Below are 12,569 nucleotides of genomic sequence, written 5' to 3'. Positions count from 1 at the left end.
ATATGCTACTTGTCTGTTTTCAATGTATGTGAGCCAGAGAACTGCTAGCCTGAATCAAATGAGGAATCAGTGTAACGAGCGTTGATGGGGTGTTAGGGCAGTTCATCAGCGGGCTCCCGTGTTTTTGTGTTGAAAACTGTTAAAAGTAAAAAAAAAGTTAGGAGGTGCACAAGCAGGCATTATAATTTGGAAATAATAGTGTGAGGCCAACAGGCAGGTGCAGGGACAATGCAATTGTTGCTCAACCCTTAGCCTGGCGGAAGGGCAAGTAAAGCCTGGTGGGCTGCCAGGCTTATAATACACTGGGTCTAAATAATCCAACCCGAGCATTTAGGCATCGTGTCCGAGCCCGACCCGACAAATTATAGGCTTATGCCCACAGTAAGCACGTTATTTTAATTAAGATATTATTGATTTCGTTTTTAGACTATAATTGGAGTGAGCAGTATAACTTCTCTCATTTTCTGCTTGTTTAACATGTTCCAGCTCTATTTTGTCGCTTGCTGTAGTCACTGTCTGAGTCGAGTGCAAATCGTCTGGGATGTGTGATTGATAGGAGCGGAACAGGGCGCATTGTGCAGTGCGCTGCGCTCATTACAGTCTACTGAACTTCTACACCTTAATTTCTTCTGTCTGTCAACAGGGTAATCTATCTAATTACCTAGTTACACTTTAAGAAGTAGAAAACAGCTTTTCCAAATTTCGGTTTGGGTTGTAAATCTAAACTCCACATTTCATTCTGATACAGTCCTGCTTGTGATCACTGTGGGCTTATTTTTTATGTACACCAACCACTATCACATAAAACCTATTAACCATATATGTTTACATGTGCATAGAGTAATAATAACAAAATGTGTAAACTCTTCCAGCTGGTCCACATCCTCTGGATGATGTGGTTCCTTTTAGGGAGCGGAGAGGAACGCCTCCCACCCGTCAGCGAGCTTCTGAGTGCTGCTAAATGCTGCTTCTGCATTAATTAACCTTATTCATGATTGTCTGAGCTCAACTGCACTTGGATAAAAGCAAAGCGAGATTTAAGATGAAGTAACGGCTTGTTCATTCGGACCATTTTCTCTCGAACAAATGTACTTTAATGTATACCATTGGAGGGAAGTCAATAACTTATTTCAGGTAATAGGCTTTTATTATATTTGACAGTGGGACCACTTTAATTTCTACCTAAAATGTTCCTATTTGTCTCAATTTATTTAAATCCTTTCCCATTACTTGGCACAGATGAGCTCTCCTTTTTTTTTTGTTGGTCTTTTATTGTTACTTACGCTCTTTTACACAGGATAAATTATATTCACATGCTGAAAGGTTGTGGATGGTTTCATTATTCGGTTCTGTACTTTGAGATGGACCGATCAGAATTTCGGGGTCGAGTTAGAAGATTTTGAGCTGCCGATACCAGTTTTGGCATATTCCAAGCTATACTATAAGAAGATAAAAAAGACATTGAAAATCATTTTAATGGTTCTTAGGCGATTTCATGCTTCAGAGGAGTTTCTGTGAAACCGTGTTAAATAAGTTTGAAAAGCCGCCATTTTGACTATCTTTAGGAGCTTTTTATTGATAATTACTGCTGTTAGCATGGCTAGCATTACTGAAACCACTTTATTTAAGCATTTAACTGATTCTGGAAAAAGCTAATGTAGCGTTTTCCCTCAGTAAAGACATCCGTGCTGAAAAGTGTTGGTGTGATCTGGTAGTGCTTAGGAAGCGGTGCATTCACCCCTTTGAAAAATATTGTATTTTTGAGTTACTCATCAGCTTGTCAAGGATTGATTAAGCACTGAATCTTCAAGTTTCACTTCAATTTTATACGTAACTTAACACATAAAATTACGTTTTTGTTGTTTTGTGATTTTTCTGAGCAAATATTTTACATCTTCTCAGAAAAGCTCATGGGCATGAATGAGACTTCTGCAACCATCACCATGGCAACTGCCAACACCTCCAAGCAGAACATCAGCAAGCAGGTCCTGTCGGTGGCTAATGTAGGAGTGGTTTCATCTGACCAAAACAACCTTCAACGGTAACTAACACACACACACACATTTATGAAAACGTGTATTCATAACATGTCTTATCATGTATTATGTATGTAATGATGCTTACACATAGCTTGTTATAAATATTTGAATGCTCATTTATTTCAGTCTAATTTGTTTTGTGCAGTGGTTTCCAAATGCATGGCTTTGCCAGGTTTTAGTAGGTTTTATTTCTTAGTGATTGCAGAACTGCAGCTGTGATCACACATTTTAAAGGTCATGTTACTTCTTAAATTAGTCATGACATGAGTTCTTAAACTGAACAGGGAAAAATACAGATTCATTTCACTATATATATATATATATATATATATATATATATATATATATATATATATATATGTATATACATTTTTTTTTTTACCCCTTTATAGGGGAAAAAAGTTGACATCTCGGAAACTGAAGATTGACAACTTTTTTACAAAGAAAAATAAAGTACCCTTAGTTAAACTGGAAAGAGAGCATTTGTGAAAGTCTTGACACAACACCAGATCTGTTGTTTGGATCTTGGACACTGGATCTCTGCAGCTCCACTTTCTTCCATAATTATTACACTTTTTTTAATTTTTTTTTTTAATTTATTTTTTTTTTTCCGGGCCTTTTAGATTATAGAACGGCTGCTGTTTTGTAACCTGGCATCATCTATTCACACAACTTCTACGTAAATAGATGTTATTAGTTGCATTAAGTTAGATTTATGAGTTCCAGATTAAAGGGCTACAAACAGCTGTTGCGTTTACTTTTATTTTTCAAAAAAACATTTTCCATCACAGACATGTCCTGTTTCTGTTGATGCATTGAATACAATCATACTGAACTACTTTAAATCTAAAGGAAATCCAACTTTTTTTTTATTACTATTATTATTGGATATTTCTTCAGGCATCCTTTCGAATTGAAAGTTTTGCTAAAGTGCGTTTCTGTCAGCGTGAAGGTGCCTGTTGTGACGCGCGCGCACACACACACATACACACACACAGACACACACAGAGCCAGGGGAATGCCCTGAGAAGCCTGGCTGTGTAATTGGTGTACACAGAGTGTGCTAATGAGCTTCCTCCTCTGTCACGCACACCCGAACACCTGATGGATAATTACACCTCCCGCTCTCCCTCTGTTTCCTGCTCTGTCCCTCTTTCAGTTCCTCTCCCCCCCACAAACACCCCAACCTGTCTCACCCTTTGCACTGCTGTCCGTCTTTTACTTCCTCTTTGTCTTTCACTCCTTCCCTCTCCTCCTCTTCCTCCTCCTCGTCCTCCTCTCTGCCTGGTCGTGATTTCTTTAAATATTTAGGCTTGAACAGCTGCGAATCGTCCGAGACGTTGGATAAATGAGGGCCACCGAGGAAGTTGGGAGTGGAAAAAAAATAAAATAAAAATAAATAAAATAAGAGGGAGGTATTTTGCACAAGGGCACAGAGAGCCGAAAGACTGAGTGGAAATCAATGGTAGCCGGTGGGAGAGGCCGGCGACCGATACGCCCATACTTCATTCAGAATAACCAATAGATCAGACGACTCTGCGCCATCAATCTCCTTTTCTGCCTCTGTGACGGCTCAAGAGGAAGACGCTGTCCTGCGGTAATGAAGACGCTCTTCCAAGCTGTCCCTATGATCAGCAGCTTGATGGAGTTCCTCGCCGACAGAATGCCCAATAAAGTTAACCACCCGGGTTCAGAGGCTTGGATCTGTTCTGTCATATTTCACTCTGGCCGTCCTCCAAGTCTCCGCTTCTTCTTCTTCTTCTTCTTTTGTTTTGCACACAAACAACTGCCGGCCAGAAAGGAATTGGCTTTATCAAAGCTCCTGCAGCGCTGGCTTCATAGGCATGTCTACTTCTAATTAGAAATGCACCGATCAGACATTTTTCTGGTCAATATTGATCTCGTCTGGGTTGATTGATAAATTGCCGCCAACATTCTTACTTTTATTTCATTTATTTACAGTTCATTATGACAAAAAACATATTTTTTGTAATATGTTAAAAATTTTTAATGAAAAGGATTAGTTTGGAGAAAACAAATCTCATACAGTCTGTCAAGTCAATTTGCTGTGCCATAAGCAACTAAATATCAATCAACCATCCATATAGATACATCTTCAAAAAACACAAAACAGGCAATGTGCAGCTATAGATGATAATGATAAAGAAATAAACATATCTTTGTAATAACACAGCACTTTACTGAATCAATATGCTTCATTATGCCTTGATAGAATCTTTTTTTTTTTAAGTAGAAATTGACCTACTCTTTGGTTTCTTTATACGGATTGTTCCACAGATTTGTTCCATTAACAGAAACGCAACATTCCATTAGTTTACTTCTTTCTTCTTCAAATCTCTGATTCTCTCAAATTCTTAATCGACCAATACTTCCAACTTTTGCTTCCGACGTATACCTGCAACACATCTGCAGGTACACGGTTAACAAAACTCACCCCACTGGTGCCAACTTAGCAACTTTTCACTACATTAGGCAACTTTTTAGACGAAACAATCGGTATCGGCTAAAATCAGCAGGCCAGGCTTTTTTAAAATCAGCAATCTGCCAGAAAACTGCAATTAGTACACCTCTAAAATTTGTGGACTTTTTTCCATTATTATTTTGATTATGATCAATTCCTATTTCCTACCTGTGTATTCTTAGTCTTGCTGCAGTTATTAAAAATAAAAATCTGATATGTTTTAATATTTGACCAGCCAACCACCAATCAGACCTGATCAGGAGAAAATGAGCAGATTCCAATCTCTGGTTATATTTCCAATGTCAAAATAAGTTCTGCATGTATCCAGGCAACTGGAATCAAGATTCACCCAAGTTTTGTCAAAAAGGCTAGCATTGACATGCTAATGAAAGGGTTTTCTCCTGCTGTGTGGAGCAATGTGGTGCTGCCCCTCCCCTGCCTGTTTCTGCACACTCCTTTCAGCTGGCTGAAAGAATGCAACTTCACTTTTCTTATGCAAAAATCCCGATGTTTGTAAAAGTGTCAAGAAACTGTTAGTCAGTTAGATTGTTAACATTTTTATGTTTTAATGAAATTTTAAGAATTGCTTGACAGGAACAATGTTAATAAAAACTTTTCCAGTAATGTTCAAAACAAAAGCTTGCACAACAGGGGAGAAATATAATAGTTTTGCATTTAATATTGAACACCTCCATCCATGACTAGTAGCTTTATTAGCACTGATTTATTCATGTCAACGATTAGCTTTAATGATTATTTTGCGGAATATTGTGCCATGTTGAAAATACAGATTAGCTCTCATTACTTTTTTGCTGGACACACAAAAAAGCGAGTATTTTTTATTTATTTCCCCCCCTCCCCATAAGTGGCCCAAATTACCCACACATTGCTGCAGTTCCTGCTTTAAATGGCGCTCACACACAGACATTAGATTAATCATTCAGATCGGATACACCCACTGAGAGCTTAATGTAGAGGTCACTCTGCATTAAATGTGACGCGTAAAGTGACCTCCATCAAGAATCCCTTATTTCCAAAGAAATCCCCAGAGAAAATCTCTGTAAAATCTGAAGGGGAGAAAAAAAACAGGATTAGAAGTTTGGATTTAGATTGAAAATAAAACGTAATATCAGCGCGTGGAGTGGAATTGAGCTCTGGTTTTGTTTGACAAAGCGACAACCCGTTCTCCTTTGCGTCCCTGCACTCCTGCCGTCCGTCAGCAGGGTGCAGCACTGCTTTTCCCACGCAGGCCGTCAAAGCCGAGGTGGTGGGGTGCAAAGAGGAGGGGGGAGCATTGCCACTGAAACAGAGAAATTGATTGCTGGAAAGGGGGGATGGCAATAAATCAAGCAGGAAAGCAAATGTAGAAAACGCTGTTCTTGTTTATGTCTAAACAGGCGGAATAGAATAAATGTGCTCTATTTTTCAGTCCGTTTGAAAGCAAATTTGATCGAATTTTGCATGCGTTGCCAATCCCCACTGGTTAGAGCCCAATTTTCCCCCACCCAAAATAAGTTTGGAGGAAAAAAAAAAAAAAAATCAAATCTGAACCCTTTTGATTCATAAACTGTGCTTTGTCTTTTTACACTTGATTATAATTGGATTATGTTTCTCTAAACAGATTTTTTTTCTTTCTTTCTCCCCTCTGTTGCGTTCTCGTTCTTCCCGTTCTGTGTTTAATTTACTGCGACCTAATTAAAGGGCCGGGCTCTTCTGTGAAGCTTCGTGTTCTCCTCGTTTCGCTCTGGTGCTTTTTTTAAATATATATATATTTTGCCTCCGTCGTTCGTTTGTCCTCCCCTCCTCGTCTTCGCTCGTGCCGTCCCCGCCGTACGGCCGCGATGCGCGCGGGCTTCCTGGTTCTAATTGGAGCTAATAGCTTTGGCTAGCTGCCTGGTCTGACTCGACCCGCCTGCGTCCAGCTCCAGCCAGGAACCGAAACGGCCTCACAGCTGCAGCTTCTGTATCCGTCTGACCGGGACCGAAACGTGCCGTTTAGTCATCGTCTCACCTGACTCGCTCATTTATGGAGCGTCGGACGTTGTTTGAATGTTTGGTTCAGTCTTGGTCGCGGAGCTCGATTCCCCCTGTGGCCACTGTTCCTTTAGTGTTCAGCTACAGTATTAGCTTTCATTATTTAGCGGGTTTGGATGTAAAAATGAAAATAAGAGTACAGAAAATGGTTCTATATCACACCTTTTGTGAAAGATAAAATCTGTATATTTTTTTTACTCCTTTAAATAATTTAATGCATCCTTTAGCTCTGAATTACCAGATTGCGTTTCACATTCTATAACCATTTTTCTTTTTAGATTTTAAATTGTAGTTTTTTTTTTTACCTTCTAAACCAGGGATGTCCAAACTGTGGCCCCGGGGCCATTTGCGGCACTCTGAATGACTATTCTTGGACCCATTCAAGAAGGAGGCAAATTTGCGATAGCTTCAAGATTTTTCCAGACAAATTTAATCATCATAAAACGTTTGTTTATTTAGGTATAAAGCAAAGTATTTTTTTCTTTTATTAACGATGTTTCTGTTTTCATTGATTAGCCTTTGCTAAATCCAGCAGGTGGTACCCAGTTCCCCAATTCTGTTCACGTTGAGGCTAATAAAATTTTTGTAACGTTATCTACAATTGGTCGTTTTATTGTTGAAAAGTCTAAATTTAATACAGGATTTTAATAGTAGGTTGAAATCCATTAAAGTGACCACTGGATTGACGTAGAATAACAGCTCTGGATTTGAATAGAGTAAAAAATGTCCACAAAAGCTGGAAAAATTATAATTGTATAAGCTATAAGTTACAGGTATATAATTGATGAAGTTAGTAAGTTGTTTTGGCATAAAATTTAACTAAAAATGGTTTCAAAAAGGACTTTTACCTGAAACTAACAGAAACCCTGTAAGGTTGTTGGTATTCTGACCAAAGTATTAAATCGACTGCAGAGTCTATAAAAGTTTCTGGTTTAAAAAAAACAAAAGCAAAAACGCTCCATCAGAGAGTTTCTACAATGTGCTCAAGAAAACTTCCCAGAATCCTCCAGTTGAATGGAACAAAGACAACTTGGCACTGCCAGTCAGCAGGCTTAAATATGGCAGGCTTAAATATGACTGCTGTGCTTTGTTGTTGTTTTTCCCTTTTTGCAAGCTGAACATAATTTGGAAATATTTCAGGTGACTGTGACTAAAGGACTCCCACCTGTAACTCCACTGATGATGCAGCTAATATCACAGTGCTATGTTCAAAGAGTTTGCATTTAATTTTGATTAACATTTTTCTCTTTAAACACTGATTATTTGATCTTAGTTTAGATTGCAGAAGAAAATGAAGGGATTACACGATTATGACTATTAATGCTTCGATCATATGTCTATGCGTGCGCCGATAAATCTGCTGAGATTTCCTGAATTTTCAGCCATTTTTGTGAAACAAATATTATCCACAAAGATCTCAAAATCAATCATTGTCCACTGTTTTCCCGTGACAACTTTTTGTTGTCAGTTTAGGAATTTTGTTGTCGTATTTGGCGACTTTTCAGGCAAAAAAAAAAAAATCTGTATCTGCCGAAACTGCAATCGGTGCACCCCTACATAGTCACCAACATTACATTGATGATTCTACACCAGAAAATATGGGAATTCACATGTTTTGATGTGTTTAATGAACAGGATAAAAGAAAATATCTTTCTACTGTACTCCACCGATCAGAAACGATCGAGAGGAAATTGGTCGATTTTGACATCTGGACGATTTAATATTGTGATTTGAAATACTATTTCTAATTTGATCTACGAGTTTGGAGAAGTATGAAAAGATGGTTTAAAGAGGAAGCCTGTGTAAAAGGTGAAGCCCAGTTTGTGTTTGCTGTGGCCGGGCGGAGGAGAGGCAGATGGCACTCCCAGGCTCCGCTCGGTGCGGAGAGAATCACAGATAATTGGAGAGCGATGCTTAGCCGCAGCCCCGACGATCGATGTCAATCCACCTGCTTTAAGTCCAGGGCTAATGCTTTGCTTTTCTCTTCCACGCGCCGCAATTAATCCAGCGCTTAGCCCGCTCTACGGAGAGAGCAGAATACCAATGACCCGTTTAAGGGCACGCTCGACCTTAATCGCTCCCTCCTGGTCCATGAAGATGCGCTGATGTTGTGCTACATCCAGATGTGGTGATTTTTTTTTTCTTCTTCTTTTCATCCCTTTGTGCACCAGAACGTGCACACAACCGCAAAGCATTCAATGAAAACGGCCTCGGAAATCAAACGCGATATTGTGCTTTCGGCAGCTCTTGTTGGAGCTGCGAGCTCGTGAACGAGAGCACACATCCGCATCTCCTGAGACGAAATGCTAGCGGCCTCAGGGTGGTGTTAACTGGCTGAATAAATGATAGATTTATATCCTAAATCCATTAGCAAAGCCGCAGGGACCGCATAGAACCCCCCCCCCCCCCCCCGACCCCAGGCTACTGACAGAGAGGTGAGGAGGGAGGGAAACAAAGCAACTGTGTTTATTTGTCACATAGAGAAAGTAATATATCAAATTTGATCATTTTAAGAGTTTGAAGAGGCCGAGGCCACAGCATGAATGCCTGTCGGGTAACTGATTTACAACAATTTAATTATTTGAAGAAATGAAAGCAGAAACAGGTTTTTTTTTTGTTTTTTTTTTCCATTCCTAAATGAGTCTGTTCCTGCTGAAGTGGCTAATATTTTAATTAAGTCCAAGGAGGACTCTCTCTTTCCTCACTGAGAGCGTTGTGATAAACTCCCTCTTGTCTGTTGATGGTAATTTAGCGGCTCCCCAGAGACGTCACCCCCTCCTCCAGACTCTTCGGTCTGTGCGTGCGCGTCGTCTCCTCTGCTCCCCGTTGCTAACGCGTGCGTGTGCTAATTAGCCCAGGCGTTAGGCCCCCGGTCGCAGCGCGGCAAGGCGCCCGTCCTCAGCCCGTCCTGTGGGGGCTCTTCACAGGCTTTAGTCAGGCCTAAGTGGGTCCCTTTGTGGGCTGTTTGTCAGGCCTAAGCAGGCCGCCGCAGGGGGTCTTTGTTGCGGGAGATGTAGTGTTAAACGGAGCCAGATGGCTAGGAATGTGTCACGTGAGGTCCCGGCTCGACACTGTCACGCTCAAAGAGGGTCACGCCGGGTCATAGCCTCTGTCTACCTCTTGTTAGCTTCTCTCAATGGGGACCATGTGCGCCCAGATTTGCCCCCCCGGTCTGCGGGGAAGGTATCCAAGGAAACGGGGGTGGACTGAATCGTCCGCATGGCCCCAGAGGGAGCTGGTGGGACGGGGCTTTGGGGGGGAGGAGGAGGCGTTGGCCATGGAAGTCCCAGAGCTCCCACACAGTCATAGACTCTCACAGTCCATAAAAGAGGTTGAGTGCTGTTTGACGGGCATAAAGAGCGTGTTCTGTCCCCGATGGCCCCGGTCCGATGGGATAATAGACTCTGTTGCTCTGCTACATGTGGCTTAGTGCAGAGCCAGACTCACTTTGCTCACCTCGTTCGTTTCTACAAACATACTTTATGTCCAGTAAGAAAAAATTGTGATATTCCTGAAAGAAATTGTTTTCTTGTTTGCTTGGTCTTTTTTTTTTTTTTTTTTTAGAAGTAATGAAACTACTTTTGTTACAAAGTCTATTGGTTTTACTCAAACCAAATGCAGCTACCTTCCTAATTAGGGGTCATTTACAGTCCATCCCCCAAAATATTAATAAAATCCATTAGGTTTTGTCTGTAATGCAACAAAATGTAAATGTTGAAGTGGTAGGTAAGTTTTCATAAGACATTTCCGTTGAAAAAAATGATTAAAATTCTCATTATGTGAAGCTTTTTGAAAGTGGACTGGAAATATCTGAAATGATTTCAGTCAGTAGTTGTCTGAGGTTAATGCCTCTAATCTTGAGTTCACTAAAGTGAACTCAAGATTCACTTTAGTGAACTCCTTCCTAGATTTGAAGGCCATACATAGGCCTGTCGCAATCAGTCGAATGATAAATGAAAACAAACTCAATAATTTCCATTTGTACGATTTATTGTTTTTCTCTTTTCTCTCTCTCTAAAAATAACTGGATGACAAAAAGTCTTCAGTCTAGTGCTTTGGTCTCAACCAACCCATTCTGTGAAGGACAATTTTGACTTCACAATTCAATTTATTTCTTGTTTCTGTTGTTTTGTTTATTTTGGATATTTAAAATGTCTCCCAGTTCCAGTGTTAAATGTTAATTAGAATTCAAAGTTTCTTTGAAAATGTTGTCTTCCATTATTAAACCATTACCTTTGTGTTACTTGAAAATGATCTCAAAACAATATTATTGTTTATCATGATAATAATTTAGTAATTTATCGTCCAGCAAAATGTATTGTGACATGTCTAGCTATGCATAATTCACCTTCATGTGGTGGAAGGGTTTTTAAAGTGTTGCATAGGCTGCATTTTGGTACTTTTATCTCTTGGCTATGGTTTTGTATACACTTTAGTATTTAAGCCGTTAGCCTAATAGTGCGTAGCTTTTTTTTTTTTTTTTGTCCCTGCTGAAGTTTTTTTGTGTTCCTGCAGGTTTGCTGGGCGCACTGTCAGCAGTGGAGCTCTGGTTTTGGTTACGCTGGAGCTGAGAGAGTCCTCCACTGCCCTCCTCACCATCAACACAGAGAAGACCGTCATGGCTTCCATGTTGCTCAGAGATCTCAAACAAGCCCTCTTCCAGGCGTAGATCAAGCTACCAAGAAGGGGGAACAGTTCTTATTAGAAGATCTCACGTATTTTTTTATTCCCCTATTTTGGGACGACTCTGGATCTGTTAACAAGTGCGTGGCGCTTTGTAACTGAAATCCAGGAGACTTGACTCAAAATGGACTGGAAGCAATGAAGAAACTCCTGTTCAGTGTTTTCTACTTTAAAAGGCCGGCGTCTTTAGCGAGGGTTTTCCCGAAGCATCAGAATAAATATGTGAAAGTCTCAGCAGTGTTGGAAAGCATCACAGATATGACTACATTTTCAGATGTGACACTTTTCTCATTGTGTTTACATATCCACTACCATTTTGGCCAAAAAAATAAATAAAAAATACTGTCAAGACTCCATTCACAAAAACACTGACTTTATCTGGACTGTATGGGATGATAGAAGTGCCAAAAAATGAATATGTTTGTCTAATAATAATAATAATAATTTGAAAAACAATGAAAAGTAGAAAAAATTTTCTTTTTGGCTTTTTTTTTTATTTTAATTTCTTCAATTTTTAAGATGATTAGGGTTTGACAACTGTGCACTCACAAAGCAGAAATTAATGCAAAAAACTAGCAGAACAAATATCAAAAGATGCAGAAGCTCTTTCTATATATTTTCTGAAATTATAAACAAAATTCTACATCCATTAAGATCTGTATTTCATAAATCTGTCAGGTTTTTTTCTTCTTGTCCTTGCTTATATAATTTATTTTAAACAAATTTATTTCTTCTCTTTTTTTGGCACTCCAGTCATTCCATATTTCTGAAGTTTATTTGTTTCTTCCTGTCAATTTATGTGACTCAATATCCCGTTTTTGAAACGGTCTATATACTAAAACAGTGTTTATCGCTGCATCGGTTACCGTACCGATGAATCATCACTGTGATCCACTCTGGGGTTTTTTTCTTGCCAAGGTCAGAAAGGAGAGATTGACTTTCTCATCAGGAAACTACGAATTAGAGAAACTCTTTATCTTTACACTCCAGCCTTTAAACAAACCCTGTTGATTCTTGGCTGAAGCTCCTCCAGCTGGTAATAATGTTACGTAGAAAACCAATGATCAATTAGGCTCCAAGGTCTTTTATCTGTATGCTTTTCTGATCAATAAAACGTGACTTTGTCAAAGTTTATTATTTTTCCGTCATCTTTTTTCATCATTTTTTTTAAACTGATATTTTGGTTACAAAATGTTAGGAAGACAATTTGTAACCAAAATGTTGTCTTACCCTGAAACTTCTGCAGTTATTTGTGGGCATTTCACATCGGGTTTTTATAAAATAACTAATCTGACCTGTTCAAGATTTGTTGAATACATTGTGTCACTGG

General features: G+C 39.4%; 1 protein-coding gene across 1 annotated transcript in view; it reads left to right on the top strand.

Moving 5' to 3' along the window:
• The window catches only part of ap3b1a (adaptor related protein complex 3 subunit beta 1a), a 79,536-nt gene extending 67,163 nt beyond the window's left edge, over positions 1–12,373 (top strand). Inside the window, exons 28-29 of the mRNA XM_081613869.1 lie at positions 1,903–2,041; positions 11,072–12,373. Coding sequence (XP_081469995.1) covers positions 1,903–2,041; positions 11,072–11,225 — 293 coding nt within the window. The 3' untranslated portion in view covers positions 11,226–12,373. The remainder of the gene's footprint in view (positions 1–1,902; positions 2,042–11,071) is intronic.
• Positions 12,374–12,569: the final 196 nt, after the last annotated feature.

Source organism: Poecilia reticulata, chromosome 12 (assembly GCF_904066995.2).
Source record: "Poecilia reticulata chromosome 12, P_reticulata-male-v2, whole genome shotgun sequence".
Lineage (NCBI taxonomy): Eukaryota > Metazoa > Chordata > Actinopteri > Cyprinodontiformes > Poeciliidae > Poecilia > Poecilia reticulata.
Note: the sequence above shows the minus strand (reverse complement) of the source record. Positions and strands in the feature narration are given on the sequence as shown.